A 27500-nucleotide genomic window follows, 5' to 3' on the forward strand; every position below is an offset into this window, starting at 1 on the left:
TTCACCTCTTTCTGATTCATTAGCTTGAAATGAATCCTCTGCTGGTCGTTAGAGAGCGTGTGTCTGCATGACACATTTCCTCTTGGAATTCCCACTCTCTCCTTACTCACCATCTGGTTTCTGGTGAGCCCTCGGGGAGATGCAGTTTCATACGGTGTACCTGTCATGTCCTCTCCAGCAAAGTCTGTCAGGAAGACCGCTGACTGCTCCAGCTCAGAAAACTGCTCAGCCTGGCTGCATGAAATGGGTCATGACGAGTGCAAATGTGACATCATTGATATTTATATAGCTTTTATGAATGGTTTCGCTATGAAGAGCTTGGAATTCTTTTACCATGCTAGTGTACTCTCCATGAGGCTTTCAGGAATGATCCATCCATATCAGGGCTCTACAGTGCGACCATTTTATTCACATATGTGCCTAAATATTTCGCTGTGCACCCTGGAATTTGAACGTAGGCGCACCGGTGCACCTATAAAAATGAAGGATTCTAGCTTTAATACCTCAAATATTTTTTCTTGTGCTCCTACATTTCTTTGATTGTGCCTACATTTTTCAACTTAGGCACACATGTGCTCCTTCTAAAAAAGGTCAGCGTAGAACCCTGCATATAAGCATCAACATCCCCACAGACCTGGTCTGTTTTGTGTGGTTCATATTCATAATATATCTTTATAAAAATGTAGGACTATTTTATGGGAGGTATTGTTTTCTAAGTATTGTGTAGTTCTTGAAAAGGTAAAGGTAATTAATTACCTTCCTAGCAACTACTTTGCTAAAATCTGATTGGTCAGATGTGTATTAATTGTCAAAAGAGAACAGTTGACTTGATGCATGTTTGTGAATGTGGTCAGTTCATCATTAAATGTGCATCAGAGTAATTGGTCTCCTTCCAGTGTTTGTCTACACAGAGAGTCATCCATCCATCCATCCACAATCTAAAGAAGTCTCAAACTAGAAAAACAACAGCTGTCTGACCAGGTGATGTTAACAGGAGGCAGACAGTTCTACTGTATCCCTGTGTTTACACTAACAGTTTACTAGTCATCTCCTGACTCAGCCTAGATATCGTACCGCATCTGCATAAGTCATACAATCGCTCAACAAACTGCCATTAATATCTTGTGGCAAGATGATGGGAGGTCGATTTATACAAGCACTATTGTTTTAGGTTTGAATTTGCCCCGGAGTTGCTCTTGTGGTGTGGTGGCTTTTCATGTATTTCCCTGTAAAAATTGGCCAGTGCTGTTCTTACTGATTAAAGTATGTAAAGAATCCAGTTATTACAGTTTGCCTGGAGATTTATGTAATGCGCAGCCTGGCTGCTTTTCCTGTTTCTCCTCTTCCCTCCTAGGCTCAGATAGCCATGTATTTGTTTTCACTCTAGACTCCATGCAACACAGAGAGAGTGGTGTGTGGCTCTACACTCACAGATCGAGTTTCATGCTTTGCCTGAAAATGTTATTGCTTCAAATGTAATTATGTTCGAATCTCTAAGGTGCTCCTTCAATAGGCCAACCACATTAAGGGATGTGGAACTATAGTGGGGTCAGAATTAAATCTCAGATAGGAATGTTAAGGTTTGAGACCATGAACACTCAAACCATTATTCCCCTTATGAATTATGAATTGTGGGGTGCTGTATTTCCTGCATGCCAGTCCATTTTAAACATTACGTACAGTATATATTACATATCCCATTTCTGTCTCTCTCTCTGCAGGCCTAATGTATGTGGAGGTCACCAGTGCTGCTCTGGATGGGCTGTGGCTTCTGGGACCAACCGCTGCATAAAGCGTAAGTATTCATATCTGCCCTTAGGTAAACAATCATTCATGACTGTCTCTTGACCATCTCTCTCAATCACGTCTCAAGTTGTTAACTGCTCATTCTCAGGCTTGGCCCTGGGTATGAAACACACCAAATCCAATGCCTACGAAATGTGTAAGAATATAGTGTCAGATGGTATTACGAGTGTGTCAATATTCCCTCCATGGTCATGTTATTCATGTGGATTTGCATGTAGAGTTGTATCATGTAAATTACCAGTGTTTAGCATTTGGCTCACTCTGTTGGACGCAAGGGCTTCATTTAGGGTGTAACTGCACTATTTTTACCACAGAAATATTGGATCTTAACTGCCGCATAAAAGTCAATGGCAGATACTGGGAGGGAGTGAATAATTGCCCACTTTTTAAAACACAATTTCGGCAGAATTTTAACAGCTTACAAGTGTTACCACGCTTTTCATTGTAACATTCTTGACATCTGCCTTTTTACTGTTCTGTGGGTTGTTAAGTGCTCTGTATGCTTCCTAGTAGGGGCAGCAGCCTTAAAGAATCTCTTTTGTTGAGGGAGGATTGTGACCTGCAAACCAGCTCCTGGTTGCAAATATTATTCTACAGCCTACCAAAACATTTTGAGAATGTTTTTCCTTTTATTTGTGTCTGTCATCATGTTGCAGACTGAAATATCAGGATTTATAGGAGAAGCTGTTTAATAAAGAGTTATCTTTAAGCTTTACAAGCACAGAATGTGAAACCCTCACAACCTGCATTTCTAGGCTGAAACAGTTCCCACAAAGACTAGACAGCAGTACACACACACACACACACATACACTGTCCCATGCTACAGAAGCTGATGTTGTTTGCCTATCAACTCAGTCAATAAAGTCAACCTCATCCGATTGCAAAGCAAGCTCATTAGCCAGCCTCCTCATTATCTCTCTCCCTCCCACCTCTGGTTCTGCCTCTTTTTCTCAAGCCAGCTGAAGGCACACTTACAGAGGTGTCAATTACTTAGGTTGAAGCAGATTCACCTGCTAGAAAGTAACATGTCCCTTCTAAACCATTCATGTTAAACACAGTACTGTAGACCATCTAAGAAGGTCTCCATCCCACTACCATCTGGTATCTGTTAGTAGTTTGGCCCTCAACCAGGTGTGGCTGGAGGGTAGGGTACTATCAGCTGTGTAGTTAACCCCACACCATGACCCCGGGAAGGGCCCTGGCCTGGTGCTAACACAAGGACCCCCCTTAATGGAGAACCTCCTCCGTGGTGGTGGAAACCCCTCATTAACTATCACATTCTCGGAGTGTGTTACTGCAGACCCTAACAGGGCAGCAGTAGTTGGGGGCGGCCGCATGAGAAAACATTTGAACTAACCCTGGGGGAAAGAAAAGGATGTCAACTGGGCCATAAGTAAAAACATATCCTCACTGAGCCACGTCGAGAAAATTCTATGTGAAGAATTTGAAGTGGTAAGTTTCACCTGGGAAAGCGGATTTGGGACTGTGACTTTGGTGTCTTGTTGTGGTTTCTCAACAATACATGCTTGTTGAATCAGGTTGAAGTCACAGCAAACACTGTACATGGCAGGAGTTAGCTTGTTAGTTGTCCAGTTAGAATGCCGACAAGGATTTTTATTTTTATTTTTAATTTATTTATTTATTTTTAATTTAACCCCTTTTTCTCCCCAATTTCGTGGTATCCAATTATTTAGTAGCTACTATCTTGTCTCATCGCTACAACTCCCGTACGGGCTCGGGAGAGACGAAGGTTGAAAGTCATGCGTCCTGCAGTTCAGCACCCTTAACCACTGCGCCACCCGGGAGGCCCTAGGATTTTTAAATGTTATGTTTATAAAAGGTCTGGGTTTCTGTGTGTCCCCCCACACATACACAAATCTCTCTCACGCAAAATTTGGTAATGTACAGTTGAAGTCGGAAGTTTACATACACTTGTGTGAAGAGTGTGAAGGAATGTGAATGAATGTGTGTGGTGTCAATATGCGTGTGTGTGTGTGTCAGTGTGTGTGTGGTTAGAGTCCAGTGAGTGTACATGGAGCCTGTGCAAGAGAGTCAGTGCAACAAAGAATAATACAGTTGAAGTCTGAAGTTTACATACACTTATACCCTGACTACACTGCTCGCGTCGGGTGCGCGAGCGATGCAAAATAAATGTAGGAATCTGTATTATTCAATTATTGCACCCCCACTGCTCACGTGCGTCAACGAGCATCTGCGTTGCCAAGGGCTAAAATAGAAGTCAGTTCTATTTCTGATGCAGATCACGCTGAAAGTCCTGCCTCTCCCATCTCCTCATTGGTTTATAGAAGCAGGTACCCACGTGCCATCTCCTCATTGGTTATACCCACGTGGGTGATTGAAAGACGAACTGTTTTGCCGGTTGTCGTGGTAATACTATGAAAGTTAGCTAGCAATTAGCTAGCAAGTGCATGCTAACTAGCTAAATTGCCATACATGTTTAATGCTTTTCGACCTGTCCCCTAATTAATGTAATTGGTTCAGAGTTTGTTTTGATATTTTAGCCTACGTGTCGTGATCGCGTTAGGTGTAGAGTGCCACGAATTACTAAGGTGGGTGGAATCAGGCGCAGAGAGCAGGTTTCAGTTATTTGTCAGTTTATTCTCCGGCGCACAAACAATGGTCACGCCAACACACAGGGCGAATAAAATACCCAGCCCTAACACAGGACCAAATAGTCCGGAGAATAAAACACACGAAAAACCACCATATAACAGGATAACAAAAACAATCCCGCACAAAACAAGGGCGGGACAACCTACTATATATAAGGACGCTAATTAAACTAAAATACACACAGGTGAAACAAAGTTGTGGACAACAAAGTCAGGGTAATAGAGTGGCCATCACAAAGCATTGACCTCAATCCTATAGAAAATTTGTGGGCAGAACCGAAAAAGTGTATGCGAGCAAGGAGGCCTACAAACCTGACTCAGTTACACCAACTCTGTCAGGAGGAATGGGCCCAAATTCACCCAACTTATTGTTAGAAGCTTGTGGAAGGCTACCCGAAACGTTTGACCCAAGTTAAACAATTTAAAGGCAATGCTACCAAATACTAATTGAGTGTATGTAAACTTCTGACCCACTGGGAATGTGATGAAAGAAATAAAGCTGAAATAAATCATTCTCTCCACTATTATTCTGACATTTCACATTCTTAAAATGAAATGGTGATCCTAACTGACCTAAGACAGGGGATTTTTACTTTGATTAAATGTCAGGAATTGTGAAAAACTGAATTTAAATGTATTTGGCAGACTGCTTGACTTTTTCCACATTTTGTTATGTTACAGCCTTATTCTAAAATTGTTGAAGGATAATGAGGATCTGCACACAATACCCCATAATGACAAAGCGAAAACACGTTTTTAGTCATTTTTGCACATTTATTAAGAATAAAAAACAAAAATATTTTCTCTACATAAGTATTCAGACCCTTTGCTATGGGACTCGAAATTGTGCTCAGGTGTATCCTGTTTCCATTGATCATCCTTGAGATGTTTTTATAACTTGATTGGAGTCCACCTGTGGTAAATTCAATTGATTGGACATGATTTGGAAAGGCACACACCTGTCTTTATAAGGTCCCACAGTTGACAGTGCATGTCAGAGCAAAAACCAAGCCATGAGGTCGAAGGAATTGCCCTTAGAGCTCCGAGACAGGATTGTGTCGAGTCACAGATCTGGGGAAGGGTACCAAAAAACATCTGCAGCTTTGAAGTGTAAGAAGTTTGGAACCACCAAGACTCTTCCTAGAGCTGGGTGTCCGGCTAAACTGAGCAATCAGGGGGAGAAGGGCCTTGGTCAGGGAAGTGACCAAGAACCCAATGGTCACTCTGACAAAGCTCCAGAGTTCCTCTGTGGAGATGGGAGAACCTTCCAGAAGGACAACCATCTCTGCAGCGCTCCACCAATCAGGCCTTAGGGTGACCAGACGGAAGCCACTCCTCAGTAAAAGGCACATGGCAGTCCACTTGGAGCTAGCCAAAAGGCACCTAAAAGACTTTCAGACCATGAAAAACAAGATTCTCTTGTCTGATGAAACCAAGATTGAACTCTTTAGCCGGAATGCCAAATGTCACATCTGGAGGAAACCTGGCACCATCCCTACGGTGAAGCATGGTGGGGGCAGTATCATGCTGTGGGGATGTTTTTCAGTGGCAGGGACTGGGAGACCAGTCAGGATCAAGGGAAAGATGAACGGCGCAAAGTACAGAGAGACCCTTGATGAAAACCTGCTCCAGAGCACTCAGGGGCTCAGACTGGGGCAAAGGTTAAACTTAGAAAAGGACAACGATCCTAAGCAAACAGCCAAGACAACTCAGTAGTGGTTTAGGTACAAGTCTCTGAATGTCCTTAAGTGGCCAATCAGAGCCCGGACTTGAACCCGATCATCTCTGGAGAGACATTTAAATAGCTGTGCAGCGACGCTCCCCATCAAACCTAACAGAGCTTGAGAGGATCTGCAGAGAAGAATGGGAGATGTGCCAAATACAGGTGTGCCAGCTTGTAGCGTCATACCCAAGAAGACTCGATGCTGTAATCGCTGCCAAAGGTGCTTCAACAAGGTACTGAATAAAGGGTCTGAATACTTATGTAAATGTGATATTTCCCGTTAATTGTTTTTTATACATTTGCAAAAATGTCAAAAAACTTGTTTTTGCTTTGTCATCATGATGTATTGTGTGTAGAACGATTTAATCAATTTTAGAATAAGGCTGTAACGTAACAAAATGTGGAATGTTGATTGTTTATTTCTCTACCATAAGCTGCCTCCAACGTCGTTTTAGAGAATTTGGCAGTACGTCCAACAGGCCTCACAACCGTAGACCACGTGTCCTGAGCCCTGGTCCTTCAGCTTCTTCACATGTGGGATCGTCTGGGGGGGGGATTGGCAGGGCCTGGCTGCCAATTATCATGGCTGCATCCCTGCCCAGTCATGTGAAATCCATATATTAGGGCCTAATGAATTTATTTCAATTGACTGATTTCCTTATATGAACTGTAACTCAGTAAAATCTTTGAAGATGTTCCATGTGGTATTTATATTTTAGTTCAGTATACATTCTAATCAGGCTTTGAAGTTCATGTTTGACGCTGTTGTCTACATGGTCAGATGTGACCGTGGTCTGATCCAGTTGATAGCTTTCATAAGACATATAGCTCTTTGGGTTTTTCTGCTTGGATTGACAAAGGCCATAAAGTGATGCGAGATGTAACTGTGGCCAATGGCCATAGAAAAATGTCCAATTTATATTCATATTTATTTACAATCATCATTTAGCCTAGCTACACCCCACAAGACCGAAATGGTGCATCTGGTTTGGGGGTCATCCTCTGTTCTCTTTACAAAAAGAAGCCTCAGTCCCAGAGAGCAAGTTTTTCTGTAAAGCCCTAATACTGCTCCACACATTTTTGCATGATAAAAAATAAGTGCAGGTTCCTCCTTTTGCCAGAACCGGGTTTAGAAATGAACTTAGTCAGTGGCCAATATTAATTTACAATCACAATTCACAGTTTTAAATCAAATCATGAATAAATACTTCACCAGCAAACCAGTAATTCATGAAATGAACCAGGAATGGTAAGCAGTGGGAATGCAGTCCATCTTGATAAACAATTATTGCCAGAAAAAGAGAGGCTGAACATCGGATTAGTGGAATTCCTTTGCTTTGTATCGTAAACAGCCACAGTAACCTGTTTCCAAAATAGCAAACCCTCCAAATGAAATCAAATGAGGTAGAAAGAAAAGGTCACCTTGTTAGATGGAAGGACATTTATCTTTCTGATTTGTTGTCACAACCGTACCAGAATTGGAATCCAGTATTTATAATTCAGTAGATAGAAATAGACTCTCTCCTGTTCTACTCATGCTTCACTTAGATATCTCACTCTAATCTATGGACCTGTGGTATTGAAAGTAAGATTCACAGCAGTTATCACACAGTGAACATGATCTGGGCTACAGTATTACACAAAGTTGATCTGAGCATTCAGCTCTCATCTATTAGTAGTGTTTAGTTTTGGTTGGTTAGGAGGTTTATTCCTATTCCTCTATTCCTATCAAAGTTGCCATTTAAATCCTGACCAACAGGTGTTTACATACTGAGTGTGGCACGTGTCCACCGGCCATAGAGACAGGGCTAGCCCTTGGCATCCACACCGCCCGGGTCACTATGCATCAGTGTCATTGGGTTTGCAATGGCTTCTCCTCCCCACAATTTAGGACAGAATGCAGAATGCCTTTCACAGGAGAGAGAGTCCCCACCGTGCATCTGTGTCCTCCTGACCGTCTCACCCCAGCACACTGAGTTTATCCAGTGTCATGGCACAAAGACTTATCGATCCAGTAAGCTATTTCTGCAGTCATACTTACTGTACCTACTATAGTAAAGACAAAATAGTGCATGGTATGTATTGAATTATTTCATCATTCAACAAGTATCATCAGCCATGAAAGAATGGCCCCACCATGAAAGGCATAGCATTGCCTCTTGATTTAAATCCTTAGCTGTCTTTGAGAGGGCAGATGAAAGGTGCATCATTCAAGAAAATAAATAACGTTGTTCTCAGCCTCTTAAGTAGCCGGTGATTGACAGAGTGAAATGCAGTAGAAAGGAGGTTCTTTTTGATTTTCCTTCCAGCTTTCTTTGGCCTGCTGTGCTGCTCAGGGCCCCATCCAACCCTAAAATAACTCTTCAAGCAGAAAGTCTGCCTCGGTCTCTTTCATTCACCCATTCCTTGCTATTTCTCTCCCTCTTTCCAAACATACAATTCTCACGTGGAATGTTTCTTTAATTCCATCATATCCTCACTGCTGTTGGGGCTAGATTAAAGCCTTCCAGTGCACTTAGATTTGGAGACACCGTTGGGAATGATGTATATTTTGCGTCAGGCTGTGCTGTGCTGCCCACGCTCAGAATTACATACTTTGTAGTTACCTCATAACATAACATATGCCTATGTACATATGCTGTATGTATGAGTCGTGGGGTTGAAAACTGTTTAATTGGGGAAAATAGTCACATTTCACAGATGAATATAATATATGTGAAATTGTGTTCATTTACCTGTCAGTTCTTCTAAGAGTAATTTGTTTTACTGATTTGAGTTCTTTCGGTCCGTGTTGTCAAATAGACGGCTGGCTGTAGTGTACATGTTGTCCGTGCTCTCCCACAGTGTCTTCTCTTACAACACTGAGCCCCAGTGGTTTACAACCATCCTACTGAAACCACATACCTGTCTGGATCTCTCATTGGGGACCTGTCATGAAGCTGTCATTGGGGACCTGTCATGAAGCTGCCATTGGGGACCTGTCATAAAGCCGCGGTGTGAAACAGAGTCCACTTTTAATATATGTTCCTCTCACATCAACATGTGTCCACCAGCTGGTAAAGTATCAAGGACATACATGTGTGAGCGTTTTGTAAAGACTACCTTCACATAAAGACCTTCACAATCATGTTGGGTATTATAGATTCAAAAATGTTTTGGCTTGTATTAGTGGTGCTTTCTTCCTACTAAATAGATGATTGTGCTCCAGAGGCTAGGCATGCATTGCTACAGCTCAAAATATGTTTTAGCGTGAAGTCTGTCTTTGCATCCAACCAGTGCATATTCGAGCCTATCATTGAATCTGACAGTGTTCCTTTGCCTCCATGTCTGTGGGCCAGTTGCTCATCCTTATCAAAACCATATCTGCTTCTCAGCCAAGTCACCTGTATGAGGTTTTGTTGGGGGGAAAGATTTTTATGTTCCATTCAATTGTTTGAAGAGCATACACTGCTAAATGCATTAGCTGTATGAAAGAGATATCAGGCCAATATACTGTGGAAAATGTGGTTTATATGTATTGTCATCTAGCATCACACACACATAGAGTTCAGCCTGAAATATCTTTGAAAGGAAAGAGCATACTCAGTTTATGTATATAGGGGATGTTGACCAAATCTGCCTAATAATGTGGCTTGTCTTTAAGCCACTGGCCTCTCTGGTGACGTTGTTCAGTCAGGGGTGAAATAATTGCTACACAGACAGCTGTGTAGGCCAACTCTGCTTTACAGGCACACTGCGGATTAGCAGAGGGTTGCACAGTTCACAGTTCAGGGCATAACTCTCCCTGGCAGTCTGGATGGCTTTATGGGCCATTAGACAGATCCTGTAATCAATACACACACCATGCTCACACAGCCCTATCATTACCCACACACTGGACACTTTACATTACTCTTCCCAAACCAGGAGTCCTGCCTTCTCCTCACCAGTTGTTGTCTGTGTGGAGGTGGCAATCAGGTTCTTTTTGGGCCTCCTCTGGCCATATGTTTTTCTAATTGCTACCATGGACCACAACATAGCTAGAATGAGTTATTATGGACCACAACATAGCTAGAATGAGTTACCATGGACCACAAAATAGCTAGAATGAGTTACCATGGACCACAACATAGCTAGAATGAGTTACCATGGACCACAACATAGCTAGAATGAGTTACCATGGACCACAACATAGCTAGAATGAGTTATTATGGACCACAAAATAGCTAGAATGAGTTATTATGGACCACAACATAGCTAGAATGAGTTACCATGGACCACAAAATAGCTAGAATGAGGAACCATGGACCACAAAATAGCTAGAATGAGTTATTATGGACCACAACATAGCTAGAATGAGTTATTATGGACCACAAAATAGCTAGAATGAGTTATTATGGACCACAAAATAGCTAGAATGTGTTACCATGGACCACAACATAGCTAGAATGAGTTACCATGGACCACAAAATAGCTAGAATGAGTTATTATGGACCACAAAATAGCTAGAATGAGTTCTTATGGACCACAACATAGCTAGAATGAGTTACCATGGACCACAAAATAGCTAGAATGAGGAACCATGGACCACAAAATAGCTAGAATGAGTTATTATGGACCACAACATAGCTAGAATGAGTTATTATGGACCACAACATAGCTAGAATGAGTTATTATGGACCACAAAATAGCTAGAATGAGTTATTATGGACCACAAAATAGCTAGAATGTGTTACCATGGACCACAACATAGCTAGAATGAGTTACCATGGACCACAAAATAGCTAGAATGAGTTATTATGGACCACAACATAGCTAGAATGAGTTATTATGGACCACGACATAGCTAGAATGAGTTATTATGGACCACAACATAGCTAGAATGAGTTATTATGGACCACAACATAGCTAGAATGAGTTATTATGGACCACAACATAGCTAGAATGAGTTATTATGGACCACAACATAGCTAGAATGAGTTATTATGGACCACAACATAGCTAGAATGAGTTATTATGGACCACAAAATGGCTACAATGAGTTATTATGGACCACAAAATGGCTACAATGAGTTATTATGGACCACAAAATAGCTAGAATGTGTTACCATGGACCACAACATAGCTAGAATGAGTTACCATGGACCACAAAATAGCTAGAATGAGTTATTATGGACCACAAAATAGCTAGAATGAGTTATTATGGACCACAACATAGCTAGAATGAGTTACCATGGACCACAAAATAGCTAGAATGAGGAACCGTGGACCACAAAATAGCTAGAATGAGTTATTATGGACCACAACATAGCTAGAATGAGTTATTATGGACCACAACATAGCTAGAATGAGTTATTATGGACCACAAAATAGCTAGAATGAGTTATTATGGACCACAAAATAGCTAGAATGTGTTACCATGGACCACAACATAGCTAGAATGAGTTACCATGGACCACAAAATAGCTAGAATGAGTTATTATGGACCACAACATAGCTAGAATGAGTTATTATGGACCACAACATAGCTAGAATGAGGAACCATGGACCACAACATAGCTAGAATGACTTCCCATGGACCACAACATAGCTAGAATGAGTTATTATAGACCACAACATAGCTAGAATGAGGAACCATGGACCACAACATAGCTAGAATGAGTTATTATGGACCTCAACATAGCTAGAATTAGTTATTATGGACCACAATATAGCTAGAATGAGTTATTATGGACCACAACATAGCTAAAATGAGTTACCATGGACCTCAACATAGCTAGAATGAGTTACCATAGACCACAACATAGCTAGAATGCGTTACCATAGACGACAACATAGCTAGAATGCGTTACAATAGACGACAACATAGCTAGAATGAGTTATTATGGACCACAACATAGCTAGAATGAGTTATTATGGACCACAACATAGCTAGAAGGAGTTATTATGGACCACAACATAGCTAGAATGAGTTATTATGGACCACAGCATAGCTAGAACGAGTTACCATGGACCACAACATAGCTAGAATGAGTTATTATGGACCACAACATAGCTAGAATGAGTTGCCATGGACCACAACATAGCTAGAATGAGTTACCATGGACCACAACATAGCTAGAATGAGTTGCCATGGACCACAACATAGCTAGAATGAGTTACCATGGACCACAACATAGCTAGAATGAGTTACCATGGACCACAAAATAGGTAGAATGAGTTACCGCACTGTCTCTCCATATACAGTAGTTGTTTTTCTGTGGATGAGGTGAAAGGGTTGTTTTTCTGTTTACACATTGGTTTTGGTAGGCGAGCCTCTGTTGATGTAGGGCCACTAGAGAGGGGAGCAGAGCACTGCTACACTGCTCCAGCCATAGGAAGTCTGTCCAGTGTAATACATTCTTCAATTACATTTAGCTGTTTCTGTTTCTTTGTGTGTGATGTAACTGGTGTCATGATGCAGAGAGTGGATATGTCAGAAATCTCTTAAATGGAGAGACTAGAGAACTGCAAGACTTTGCTTTTTTGTTGATTTACTTAACCCTTATTTGACCAAGTAAGTTGACTGAGAACACATATTCATTTACATACATAACACCAAACAAAAAGCTATCCCCACCTCTGCGTCCCCCCCAACACTGTCACAGTTTATTGTGAAATAAACACGAATTACTTATTTGAAGTTCGTGGCACCACGTGGTTTTCTGTTTCATAACTCATATTCCAAATTCCAATTTGTTGTGGCTAAAGTTAGCTCAGTGACTAATGTTAGCTAGGCTATGGGTTAAGGTTAGGGGTAGGGGTTACGGCAAGGGTTAGATTTAGGTAACATGCTAGCTAAGTAGTTAAAGGGTTTTAAGGTTAGGGTTAGCTGACATGCTAAGTAGTTCAAAAGTAGCAAGGACTTTCAAAGTTGTCTATCATGCTATTTGAACACACAACATTTGGGTTATACACGTCGCATTATACACCTACCCAACCTCCCCGACAAACCCTCTTCCTATTGTTTCTGTCTTAAGTAACCTAAGGTCTTTATCTGGGATTGAAATGCACTGTATACAACATTTTTGTGGTGACTTTTTTCTTGTGTCTGTCACGAATTTCACGTAAGTAACTTTTATCTATTTCACAATAATTTGTGATAGCCTTACACTCTCCTGCACGCCAAAGTTTAGTCAGAACAACACACAGACAATCATATATCATGCTCCCTCCGGCTCTATGGCCGTATGGAAAACGTTGTGATGTTATCCCCAGGAGAATGGAGTTTGTGGGTTTTGGTGACCACGACCTCTCACGTTCTTAAGTTACACATACTGTAGTGGGCACACACCCCTAGATATCCCCCAGTACATTGCTCGTTATAGGCTGAAGTAGGGAGCCTGTGGGGTGCGGCGAAGAGACATAGTGTGGCTAAAGGTAATGCACACAATGTCATGGGTCAACCTCAGGTTAACTAAACCCCCCAGACAACTTGATGTGGTTGGAGAGAGAGTGAATGCCCTAACTACTGTATTCGGTTGAAAAACTGCACTGTGACAGAAAAAGTGAAAAGATATGAAAAGGGCACCTCCATTTTCTGAAAGATTACCCCTTAAGGATTTCCCATAAAGGGAAAAGAGCACAAAGTACCACAGAACTACCACAAAGGACCAGTCATCAGTCAGTCCTGAGCTGAGCTCCCTCACTTCTGCTGGTAATGATTAGGCTGCTAGATAGTGGTAGGTGAGAGGGATGATTCATAACTTCTGTTTTTGGATGATATATTGGGCAATGGACAGTGACAAACTCTGAAATTATTCTTAGGGATGTTAAATGATGGTAATGAAATGTGCAAATGCTCAATTTTGAAAACAATATAACCTGTGCTATTTAATAACCTAAATAATCTGATCAATATCAGGGGTGCTAAAATACTAGTGTACCACAATTCTGCTGAGACAATTCTGCAGTGTTACCTATTTGTTAGGAAACATTTTAGAATTGCTTCTTTCCACTTGTAGTACCATATACTACAAGTGGCAATATATCTAGCCGATCCCAGAATCCATAACACTTAACATATAAATGGCTTCTGTCCGATCTCTGGTTCTTACCCTTCAATAGAAATGATTTCACCTCCCAGAGCCTGGCCTACCGTTTAATTATTTTAAAAGACATCCGTTCAGAAGCAAAATACAAGAGTCCTTTCCTTAGTCAGTCCAAAGTTAAATAATTATGAAAATGTGCTTTAATAAAACCTCCTGGGAGCAGGTTTTTGTTGTATTGTAGAAGGTGAGGGAGCGTGGTAAAGTGAGGGCCAAGTGTTAGTGTTATGACTTCTCTCTGATATCACACAAACACGGCTCAGTGTTCCAGAGTTTAGCATGTTTCCATTCTTCACTTTGAACAGATATTCTTCCATATATTTTGAAAGGGCCCTTGGTGGTGAGCTCTTTAGTTATTTGTATTCTCTACAAAGTGAGCCTCAATCCTAATTTGTTGAATGGCTCCCTGGCCCTAATGTTCTGAATGGCACATCATTTCCTCCAACCGTAGATTGAGGGGTTCCCCAAGATTATCACTATTCCACTGTCGTTATTTATATAATTTTCAAAAAGCACCAATATCAAGTTAGCGGAGGTAGTATTGTTGACCTGTAAGATACATTTGAGACATTTTTATATGTGTTTGAGTTTCAAATTTCCTGGGCTGAGAGAGAGGATTGTAAAAGTTTGTGAGGTGGAGAGAGGGGGCAAATTTTCAGCAAATAGTAATGGCCTGAAGACATGCACTCTGTTGGAAACGGGAGCCCGGCCCCATGCAGTGAATAGTAGGGCTGGGAATTGCTAGGGACCTCACGATACAGTGCCTTGGGAAAGTATTCGGCCCCCTTGAACTTTGCGACCTTTTGCCACATTTCAGGCTTCAAACATAAATATATAAAACTGTATTTTTTTGTGAAGAATCAACAACAAGTGGGACACAATCATGAAGTGGAACGACATTTATTGGATATTTCAAACTTTTTTAACAAATCAAAAACTGAAAAATTGGGCGTGCAAAATTATTCAGCCCCTTTACTTTCAGTGCAGCAAACTCTCTCCAGAAGTTCAGTGAGGATCTCTGAATGATCCAATGTTGACCTAAATGACTAATGATGATAAATACAATCCACCTGTGTGTAATCAAGTCTCCGTATAAATGCACCTGCACTGTGATAGTCTCAGAGGTCCGTTAAAAGCGCAGAGAGCATCATGAAGAACAAGGAACACACCAGGCAGGTCCGAGATACTGTTGTGAAGAAGTTTAATGCCGGATTTTGATACATAAAGATTTCCCAAGCTTTAAACATCCCAAGGAGCACTGTGCAAGCGATAATATTGAAATGGAAGGAGTATCAGACCACTGCAAATCTACCAAGACCTGGCCGTCCCTCTAAACTTTCAGCTCATACAAGGAGAAGACTGATCAGAGATGCAGCCAAGAGGCCCATGATCACTCTGGATGAACTGCAGAGATCTACAGCTGAGGTGGGAGACTGTCCATAGGACAACAATCAGTCGTATATTGCACAAATCTGGCCTTTATGGAAGAGTGGCAAGAAGAAAGCCATTTCTTAAAGATATCCATAAAAAGTGTCATTTAAAGTTTGCCACAAGCCACCTGGGAGACACACCAAACATGTGGAAGAAGGTGCTCTGGTCAGATGAAACCAAAATGGAACTTTTTGGCAACAATGCAAAACGTTATGTTTGGCGTAAAAGCAACACAGCTCATCACCCTGAACACACCATCCCCACTGTCAAACATGGTGGTGGCAGCATCATGTTTTGGGCCTGCTTTTCTTCAGCAGGGACAGGGAAGATGGTTAAAATTGATGGGAAGATGGATGGAGCCAAATACAGGACCATTCTGGAAGAAAACCTGATGGAGTCTGCAAAAGAACTGAGACTGGGACGGAGATTTGTCTTCCAACAAGACAATGATCCAAAACATAAAGCAAAATCTACAATGGAATGGTTCAAAAATAAACATATCCAGGTGTTAGAATGGCCAAGTCAAAGTCCAGACCTGAATCCAATCGAGAATCTGTGGAAAGAACTGAAAACTGCTGTTCACAAATGCTCTCCATCCAACCTCACTGAGCTCGAGCTGTTTTGCAAGGAGGAATGGGAAAGAATTTCAGTCTCTCGATGTGCAAAACTGATAGAGACATACCCCAAGCGACTTACAGCTGTAATCGCAGCAAAAGGTGGCGCTACAAAGTATTAACTTAAGGGGGCTGAATAATTTTGCACGCCCAATTTTTCAGTTTTTGATTTGTTAAAAAAGTTTGAAATATCCAATAAATGTCGTTCCACTTCATGACAGTTTTATATCTTTATGTTTGAAGCCTGAAATGTGGCAAAAGGTCGCAAAGTTCAAGGGGGCCGAATACTTTCGCAAGGCACTGTACTTAGGTGTTGATACAATATGTATTGCGATTCTCACAATTCAATATATATTGCAATTCGATACTGCGCTTTTTAATTTTAAATTTTAAATTTCACCTTTATTTAACCAGGTAGGCCAGTTGAGAACAAGTTCTCATTTACAACTGCGACCTGGCCAAGATAAATCAAAGCAGTGTGACAAAAACAACACAGAGTTACACATGGGATAAACAAATGTACAGTCAAAAACACAATAGAAACATCTGTATACAGTGTGTGCAAATGAAGTAAGGAGGTAAGGCAATAAATAGGCCAATAGTGGCGAAGTAATTACAATTTAGCAATTTACACTGGAGTGATATATGTGCAGATGAGGATGTGCAAGTAGAAATACTGGTGTGCAAAAGAGCACAAAAACAAAACAAATATGGGGATGAGGTAGGTAGTTGGTTGGATGGGATATTTACAGATGGGCTGTGTACAGCTGCAGCGATCGGTAAGCTGCTCTGACAGCTGACGCCTAAAGTTAGTGAGGGAGATATAAGTCTCCAACTTCAGTGATTTTTGCAAATCGTTCCAGTCATTGGCAGCAGAGAACTGGAAGGAAAGGCATCCAAACTAGGTGTTGGCTTTGGGGATGACCAGTGAGATGTACCTGCTGGAGCGCGTGATACGGGTGGGTGCTGCTATGGTGACCAGTGAGCTGAGATAAGGCGGGGCTTTACCTAGCAAGGACTTATAGATGACCTGGAGCCGGTGAGTTTGATGAATATGCAGCGAGGACCAGCCAACGAGAGCATACAGGTCGCAGTGGTGGGTAGTATATGTGATAGACTGCATCCAGTTTGCTGAGTAGAGTGTTGGAGGCTATTTTGTAAATGACATCGCCGAAGTCGAGGATCGGTAGGATAGTCAGGGTATGTTTGGCAGCATGAGTGAAGGAGGCTTTGTTGCGAAATAGGAAGCCAATTCTAGATTTAACGTTGGATTGGAGATGCTTAATGTGAGTCTGGAAGGAGAGTTTACAGTCTAGCCAGATACCTAGGTTTTTATAGTTGTCCACATATTCTAAGTCAGAACCGTCCAGAGTAGTGGTGCTAGTCGGGTGGGCGGGTGCAGGCAGCGATCGGTTGAAGAGCATGCATTTCGTTTTGCTAGCATTTAAGAGCAGTTGGAGGCCAGTGTTGTATGGCATTGAAGCTGGTTTGGAGGTTTTTTAACACAGTGTCCAAAGGAAGAAGGGCCAGATGTATACAGAATGGTGTTGTCTACATAGAGGTGGATCAAAGAATCACCCGCAGCAAGAGTGACATCATTGATGTATACAGAGAAAAGAGTCTGCCTGAGAATTGAACTCTGTGGCACCCCCATAGAGACTGCCAGAGTTCCGGACATCAGGCCCTCCGATTTGACACACTGAACTCTATCTGAGAAGTAGTTGGTGAACCAGGCGAGGCAGTCATTAGAGAAACCAAGGCTGTTGAGTCTGCCGATAAGAATACAGTGATTTTACTGCGATTCGATCTTCCAAACATATTGTTGCAGAGGGACAAGAGAGAGCCATAAGAAAACGAGATTTTATCAGTCATGGGAATAATTGTGCTAAACCATGTTGTCTCGCAATTTCAAAAGAAGATGGAGAACAACCTATAAAAGGCAGAATACTGGAGTTTTGGCGAAGGTACAGCTGTCTAGCGCAAAAATTATATTACGATACTGACAAAAATTATATTGTGATATATTGTCAAATGATATCCCGATCTGTAACTGTATTGATTGTTTCTCCCATCACTAGTGGATCTTATTTTAATATACACAATTTACCACTAAATCAATCAAGAACTCATACAATACATTATCTTCAAATACTGTATATGCATGCTTTTTTAGAATGTTTTTATGGTCTGTTGTACAGGATTACTTTGGCCACAGAGTGAATGTTGTTTGGAAATTAGGGATTCTGCAGTAGTCCTCAGCTGTCATGGATTTGTTCAGGACTGTTATCCCCCTGACATCTCTCCCTTCCTTAAAACTGCCCTGAAATAACTTGGACTGGAGATTGATTTTAAGGACAGAACTTGGGCTGGAGATTGGTTTTAAGGACAGAACATGGACTGGAGATTGGTTTTAAGGACAGAACTTGGACTGGAGATTGGTTTTAAGGACAGAACATGGACTGGAGATTGGTTTTAAGGACAGAACATGGACTGGAGATTGATTTTAAGGACAGAACATGGACTGGAGATTGGTTTTAAGGACAGAACATGGACTGGAGATTGGTTTTAAGGACAGAACTTGGACTGGAGATTGGTTTTAAGGACAGAACATGGACTGGAGATTGGTTTTAAGGACAGAACATGGACTGGAGATTGGTTTAAGGAACTTGAACTGGATTTCACATTCATACAGTTACATGTTTGAACTGAGCTCACAAAGTAGAGCTGTGATTAATGGACAGTATCTGCTTGCTTGGATTACATGGAGTACATGCTTCCATTGAATGACCAGGTCCAGTAATGCCCACGTTTATGCACTTTTCAGACAACTGGCTCTGGAATCTGTTGCTTTAAATTGCTCATTCAGTCTCAGTCATAATTAACCACAACAATGACCCTGCCAGGTATATGTTTCCCAACTTCTGTTTAGTGTTTCAAAGAAAATGAGTATTTATTATTATTCCCCAATGCAATAATTAAACCACATATTTGTGAAATAGATGGAATGTGAGGCAATTAGTTTTAATGATGTGCAAGAAAAATCTGCACGACAGCAATTACCGCGACAAAGTGTTCACCAGCCAGGCAGGGAGGCAGGCCAGCCCCATGCAGCAGGACAGACCAAGGGAAGAGAGACAGACAGCGACACTGCAGCAGCCAGGCTTGTGTGGGACTCTAGTAAGAGTCAGAAGGGTCAGGGTCAGTGCCCACTACCCAGCCAAGCCCATTGTCAATTAATGGAATGCATGTTTGGTGCCACATTGTGTCACTTTAATGACTGCTGTTGGGCGACAGAGCTGAAGAGGGTCATGTATTCAGGGTCACATACACAAACTGTGATGTATACCAACTGTACAATTAGGCAATTTTCTAGGCCAGTTACACAAATTGATAAATTAGTATACATATTTGTTCCAATTCAGATGGCATGGTGTCAGAGTGGGTGTGGTGGTTGGGAGGGGTGGAATGGGAAGGGGGGGGGTTGCTCATTTACTGAACTCTACCTCATATGTCAATCAACTCCTTGGACTGTTTGATCCTCAAAGTTTTCCTCAAACCCTTGTAATCTCTGAGGTTGAACAGACTCTGGACACGATGATATATTTAACTCTTTGCCAAATAGAGACAAAGCATTTCTTATTTTATCCCATAGTGTACTAGAAAACTCAGATCACATACCAAGTTACATTTCCCTGACTGAATGTGTAGTATACTTCATCATCATTTCCCTGACTGAATGTGTAGTATACTTCATCATCATTTTCCTGACTGAATGTGTAGTATACTTCATCATCATTTCCCTGACTGAATGTGTAGTATAATTCATCATCATTTCCCTGACTGAATGTATAGTATACTTCATCAGAAAGGGCTGGATTTTCCCCAAAGCAGTTCAAACTAATGCTCTAGCAAATGTGTGGGTTTAAATAGACTTCCCCATAAACCACAGGAATATGGTCAAGGACTATTATTTAAATCCCAGTTTGTACCCTTTTGTCATCATGTTGCGATGATTGACTGTTTGTATTGCATACTCTCAATTAGCATACATCATGTTGTGAGAAAGTTGTGTTGAATTCAAAACCATGTGGTGCTAGTTTAATTCAAATTGCAGTTTCATGGCAATTTTAGGTATATTGCTCGGATACAATTAGAGAGAGCGAGAGAACAAAAGACTGAAGCCAAGCTGTGAGCAATAATGCCTGAAGGGGTGTGGTATATGGCCAATATACCACGGCTTAGTGCTGTTCTTAGTCACAACACAACGCTGAATGCCTGAATACAGCCCTTAGCTGTGGTATATTGGCCATATACCACAAACCTGCAAGGTGCCTTATTGCTATTATAAACTGGTAACCAACATAATTAGAACAGTAAAAATAAATGTTTTGTCATACCCGTGGTATATGGTCTGATATACCGCGGCTGTCAGCCAATCAGCATTCAGAGCTCGAACCACCCAGTTCATAAATTAGAATAATCATGTTCCTTGGTGTGGCAGTCAAGGACTCGGTCATCCTCATGCATTAGAGGACACCTAGGAGGTCCATTCGTCTCTTACACCAGACAAACTGGACCCCATGTCTGAATGGCATCATATTGCTAAAACAGGAAGCCTACAGCAGGTAGACCATGCAGCCCGTGGGGCCCTTAGCTACCAGCTCTCCTCACAGTGCCAAAAGCAGTGGAAGTTTTCCTGCCTGCGATCTGTCAGTGGCACGGCATCTGTGTCAATAGCATTCCACCACTGTGGACAGAGCAATGCAGTTTGCTTTAGCCACCAGAGAGTAGCAACCTGATTTAGTGTTTGAGAACAATGTCATCAATTCTGCAGTGCTATCCAGTGCATACATTTGTGTCACAAGATGGAAAGGTTGTTTGCTATGAATCTCATGCCACAGGTCTAAGAATAGTGTTCAAGTAGCCAGACTGAGGTGCAGGGAGGGCCCAAATTTGGACGTGTGCAGATTGTTTTGCCATAACCATGAAATTACCTCAACGATTGCTGTATTTGCAGAAAATTGAGAACTATTGTTTATACATCAATCGTTGACCAGACAAGGAAAACACATCCCCACATCCCCTGTAACAGCACGCATTAGATTTGGAATCAGTGACCAAAGGAATTTCTAGAAAAACTGCTGATCATTGGAGCACCAGCAGCATTAAGCACAGCCAAGGAGCTGAAGTGACTTACCTTAGTGAGAAATGGGTTAAATGTAAGAGATCACATACATTTAGACTTAACAGGGCTGTCTTGGGCTCAGGTGAAATTGAACATGACATTCCCTCCAGGCTTTGTACTATAAGGAAACCAGAGTAAAAGCAACGGCATGGACACACAACTAATTGGTCTTTGATTGAATCACTTAAAGTAAAGCTGGCTAGTGCTGAGATAATGTAGGCCATGTCTGGAGATGCTCTTTTATGTGAAAGGCCACATGTTCTAACATGACACCGTTAAACATCTGCCTCCATCTCTCTCTCTGCCCCCTGCAGCCGACTGCCAGCCCCCCTGCCAAAACCGTGGCTCCTGCAGCAGGCCCCACACCTGTGTGTGCCGCTCTGGGTTCCAGGGGACCCGCTGCGAGGAGGCTGCCCCAGAGCAGGTGTACATCCACACCGGAGGGTCCCTGAGGCGCATCCAGCCAGGCACCAACCCCTTCCAGAGGGAGCAGCCTAGGAGGAAACCCACGGAGAGGCAGGCCGTAGACAACCCCAGCCCTGAGACCACCAGACAGTCTCTCCAGCCTGTGTAAGTCCATCATTGCACTGTACCTCCTTCCTGATGGAGTATTTAGACATTTATAGATGGTTACTCACTGACCTTATTTATATCTGTTTAGCTGGAGGAACAATGTGTTTTCCCAATATAAGCTACACTCTTAGAATAAGGATTCCAAAAGGGTTCTTTGGTTGTCCCCATAGGAGAACCCTGTTGGGTTCCATGTAGAACTCTTTCTGGAAAGGGTTCTACATGGACCCAAAAGGGTTCTACCTGGGACCTAAAAAGGTTGTTCAAAGGGTTCTGTTATGGGGAGCAGCCAAATAACCCTTTTAAATAAAATAAAATACAATTTGCGTCAAATGCAACAGGTTGTAATGATGGGGCGGTGAGTCGGAAGCAGGTGAAACATTTGAATAAAACCAAGAACACGACACTAACTTAAGGCAGACCGCTGATACACAAGAACAATATCAACTGGTGAGTGAACATGGGAGAGTGACATATTAAGGGGGGGAAATGATGAAGGTAGTGGAGTCCAGGTATGAATCATAATGATTAACAGGTGTGTGTAATGATGAATCCCAGGACGGGTGGTTAGTACTCTGGCGACGCCGGAGGGGAGGAGCAGGAGCAGACATGACACAGGTGTAATCCTTACCATGAAATGGTTACTTTACGAGCTCTAAACCAACAATGCATAGTTTATTTTTTTATTTGATTTATTTCACCTTTATTTAACCAGGTAGGTCAGTTGGGGAACAAGTTCTCATTTACAACTGCGACCTGGCCAAGATAAAACAAAGCAGTGTGACAAAAACAACAACACAGAGTTACACATGAGATAGACAAACATACAGTCAATAACACAATAGAACAATCTATACACAGTTTTTTTCCCATTTTTTTTCACCTTTATTTAACCAGGTAGGCTAGTTGAGAACAAGTTCTCATTTGCAACTGTGACCTGGCCAAGATAAAGCATAGCAGTGTGAACATGGAGTAAACAATTAACAAGTCAACACAGTAGAAAAAAAAGAAGAGTCTATATACATTGTGTGCAAAAGGCATGAGGAGGTAGGCGAATAATTAAAATTTTGCAGATTAACACTGGAGTGATAAATGATCAGATGGTCATGTACAGGTAGAGATATTGGTGTGCAAAAGAGCAGAAAAGTAAATAAATAAACAGTATGGGGATGAGGTAGGTGAAAATGGGTGGGCTATTTACCGATAGACTGTACAGCTGCAGCGATCGGTTAGCTGCTCAGATAGCAGATGTTTGAAGTTGGTGAGGGAGATAAAAGTCTCCAACTTCAGCGATTTTTGCAATTCGTTTTAGTCACAGGCAGCAGAGAACTGGAACGAAAGGCGGCCAAATGAGGTGTTGGCTTTAGGGATGATCAGTGAAATATACATGTTGGAGCGCATGCTACGGGCGGGTGTTGCTATGGTGACCAGTGAGTTGAGATAAGGCGGGGCTTTACCTAGCAGAGACTTATAGATGACCTGGAGTCAGTTATAAAAATTAAGTAATAAAAATGGGCTAAATAAACTAAATAAATCAACTAAATAAACTAGGAAAAATAGTAAGACAATAAAAATAACAGCAACAATAACGAGGATATATACTGTAGAAGGGTTACCGGCATTGAGTCAATGTGCATGTAGGTAGGGGTAAAGGGACTATGCATAGATAAACAGAGAGTAGCAGCAGCGTGGGTGAAAAGTGTGAAGGAATGTGAATGAATGTGTGTGGCGTCAATATGTGTGTCAGTGTGTGTGTTGGAGTGTCAGTGTAGTATGTGTGAGTGTGTGGTTAGAGTCCAATGAGTGTACATGGAGCCTGTGCAAGAGAGTCAGTGCAACAAATAATAATACAGTTGAAGTCAGAAGTTTACATACACTTAGGTTGGAGTCATTAAAACTCGTTTTTCAAACACTCCACAAATTTCTTGTTGACAAACTATAGTTTTGGCAAGTCGGTTAGGACATCTACTTTGTGCATGACACAAGTAATTTTTCCAACAATTGTTTACAGACAGATTATTTCACTTATAATTCACTGTAGGTCAGAAGTTTACATACACTAAGTTGACTGTGCCTTTAAACAGCTTGGAAAATTCCCGAAAATGATGTCATGGCTTTAGATGCTTCTGATAGACTAACTGACATAATTTGAGTCAATTGGAGGTGTACCTGTGGATGTATTTCAAGGCCAACCTTCAAACTCAATGCCTCTTTGCTTGACATTATGGGAAAATCAAAAGAAATCAGCCAAGACCTTCACAAGTCTGGTTCATCCTTGGGAGCAATTTCCAAATGCCTGAAGGTACCACGTTCATCTGTACAAACAATAGTCCACAAGTATGAACACCATGGGACCACACAGCCGTCATACCGCTCAGAAAGGAGACGCGTTCTGTCTCCTAGAGATGAACGTACTTTGGTGTGAAAAGTGCAAATCAATCCCAGAACAACAGCAAAGGACCTTGTGAAGATGCTGGAGGAAACAGGTACAAACGTATCTATATCCACAGTAAAAACAAGTCCTATATCGACATAACCTGAAAGGCCGCTCAGCAATGAAGAAGCCACTGCTCCAAAACCGCCATAAAGGCCAGACTACGGTTTGCAACTGCACATGGGGACTAAGGTTGTACTTTTTGGAGAAATGTCCTCTGGTCTGATGAAACAAAAATAGAAATGGTTAGCCATAATGACCATCGTTATGTATGGAGGAAAAGGGGGACGCTTGCAAGCCGAAGAACACCATCCCAACCGTGAAGCACGGGGGTGGCAGCATCATGTTGTGGGGGTGCTTTGCTGCAGGAGGGACTGGTGCACTTCACAAAATAGATGGCAACATGAGGGAGCAAAATTATGTGGATATATTGAAGCAACATCTCAAGACATCAGTCAGGAAGTTAAAGCTTGGTCGCAAATGCATCTTCCAAATGGACAATGGCCCCAAGCATACTTCCAAAGTTGTGGCCAAATGGCTTTAGGACAACAAAATCGAGGTATTGGAGAGGCCATCACAAAGCCCTGACCTCAATCCTATAGAAAAGGTGTGGGCAGAACTGAAAAAGTGTGTGCGACCAAGGAGGCCTATAGGAGGAATGGGCCAAAATTCACTCAACTTATTGTGGGAAGCTTGTGGAAGGCTACCCGAAACGTTTGACCCAAGTTAAACAATTTAAAGACAATGCTACTAAATACTAATTGAGTGTATGTAAACTCCTGACCTACTGGGGAAATGATAAAATAAATAAAAGCTGAAATAAATCATTCATTCTACTATTATTCTGACATGTTCACATTCTTAAAATAAAGTGGTGATCCTAACTGACCTAAGACAGGGAATTTTCACTCTGATTAAATGTCAGGAATTGTGAAAACTGAGTTTAAATGTAGTTAGCTAAGGTGTATGTAAACTTCCGACCAACTGTAGATAAAGTAAAGGGGTCAATGTAAATAGTCTGGGTAGCCATTTGATTAACTGGTCAGTAGTCTTATGGCTTGGGGGTAGAAGCTGTTAAGGAGCCTTTTGGTCCCTGACTTGGCACTCTGGCACCGCTTGCTGTGCAGTAGCAGAGAGAACAGTCTATGACTTGGGTGGCTGGAGTCTATGACAATTTTTAGGGTATTCCTCTGACACCGTCTGGTATGTAGGTCCTGGATGGTAGGGAGCTCAGCCCCACTGATGTACTGGGCCGTATGCACTACCCTCTGTAGCGCCTTGCGGTCGGATGCCGAGCAGTTGCCATACCAAGCTGAAAGACAGGATGCTTTTGATGGTGCATGCCCAGTCTTTTCAGCCTCCTGAGGGGGAATAGGCATTGTCGTGCCCCCCTTAAGACTGTGTTAGTGTGTTTGGACCATGATAGGTCCATAGTGATGTGGACACCAAGGAACTTGACACGCTCAACCTTCACCACTACAGCCCAGTCGATGAGAATGGGGCATGCTTGGCCCTCCTTTTCCTGTAGTCCACGATCAGCTCCTTTGTCTTGCTCACATTGATGGATAGGTTTTTGTTCTGGCACCACACTGGCAGGTCTCTGACCTCCTCCCTATAGGCTGTCTCATCGTCGTCAGTGATCAGGCCTATCACCGATGTGTTGTCGGCAAACTTAATGATGGTGTTGGAGTCCTTCGTGGCCATGAAGTCGTGGGTGAACAGGGTGTACATAAGGGGATTAAGCACGCACCCCTCTGAGGGGCCCCCATGTTGAGAGTCAGTGTGGAAGAGGGGGGCCCGTCAGTATGTCCATTATCCAGTTGCAGAGGGAGGTGGTCATTCCCAGGGTCCTTAGCTTAGTGATGAGCTTGGAGGTCACTATGGCGTAGTCAATGAACAACATTCTCACGTAGGCTTTCCTACAGGGCAGTAGTCATTTAGGCAGGTTACCTTGGCTTCTTGGGCACAGGGACTATGGTGGTCTGAATTGATTTAGCATTGATTTGATTTAGCCCGTCTGGTATTTATAATCCGTAATGGTATGCAAGCCCTGCCACATCCGACAAGCATCAGAGCTGCTGTAGTGGAATTTGAATTTAGTCCTGTATTGACGCTTTGCCTGTTTGATGGTTTGTCGTAAGGCATATCAGGATTTATTTTAAGATTCCGTATTAGTGTCCCGCTCCTTGAAAGCGGCAGCTATAGCCTTTTTTTCTCAGTGCGGATGTTGCCTATAATCCATGGCTTCTGGTTGGGATATGTACGTACGGCCACTGTGGGGACGACGTTGTCAATGCACTTATCAATGAAGCCGGTGACTGATGTGGTATGCTTCTCAATGCATTCGGATGAATCCCGGAACATATTCCAGTCTGTGCTAGCAAAACAGTCCTCTAGCTTAGCATCCACTTCATCGGACCACTGAGTTTTTGCTTGTAAGCGGGAATCAGGAGGATACAGTTATGGTCAGATTTGCTAAATGGAGGGCGAGGGAGAGCTTTGTACGCGTCTCTGTGTGTGGAGTAAAGGTGATCTAGAGGTTTACCCCTATTTACACATGTGATATGCTGGTAGAAATGAAGTAAAACATATTTCAGTTTCATGCATTAAAGTCCCCGGCCACTAGGAGCGCCGCCTCTGGATGAGCATTTTCTTGTTTCCTTATGGCCTTTTACAGCTCGTTGAGTGTGGTCTTAGTGCCAGCATCGCTATGAAAAATATACAGTCGTGGCCAAAAGTTTTGAGAATGACACAATTATGAATTTTCACAAAGTCTACTGCCTCAGTTTCGATGATGGCAATTTGCATATACTCCAGAATGTTATGAAGAGGGATCAGATGAATTGTAATTAATTGCAAAGTCCCTCTTTGCCATGCAAATGAACTGAATCCCCCAAAAACATTTCCACTGCATTTCAGCCCTGCCACAAAAGGACCAGCTGACATCATGTCAGTGATTCTCTCGTTAACACAGGTGTGTGTTGACGAGGACAAGGCTGGAGATCACTCTGTCATGCTGATTGAGTTCGAAAACAG

The 27500-nt window shown here is 42.2% G+C and overlaps 1 protein-coding gene across 2 annotated transcripts in view; it reads left to right on the forward strand.

The window, feature by feature from the left end:
* LOC115146789 (latent-transforming growth factor beta-binding protein 2-like) overlaps positions 1 to 27500 on the forward strand; it is a 156998-nt gene that overhangs the window by 5311 nt on the left and 124187 nt on the right. For both annotated transcript variants that reach the window (XM_065004237.1, XM_065004238.1), the window contains exons 2-3: positions 1722 to 1795; positions 21775 to 22030. In XM_065004237.1, coding sequence (XP_064860309.1) covers positions 1722 to 1795; positions 21775 to 22030 — 330 coding nt within the window. The remainder of the gene's footprint in view (positions 1 to 1721; positions 1796 to 21774; positions 22031 to 27500) is intronic.

This window comes from Oncorhynchus nerka, linkage group LG18 (genome assembly GCF_034236695.1).
Source record: "Oncorhynchus nerka isolate Pitt River linkage group LG18, Oner_Uvic_2.0, whole genome shotgun sequence".
NCBI lineage: Eukaryota > Metazoa > Chordata > Actinopteri > Salmoniformes > Salmonidae > Oncorhynchus > Oncorhynchus nerka.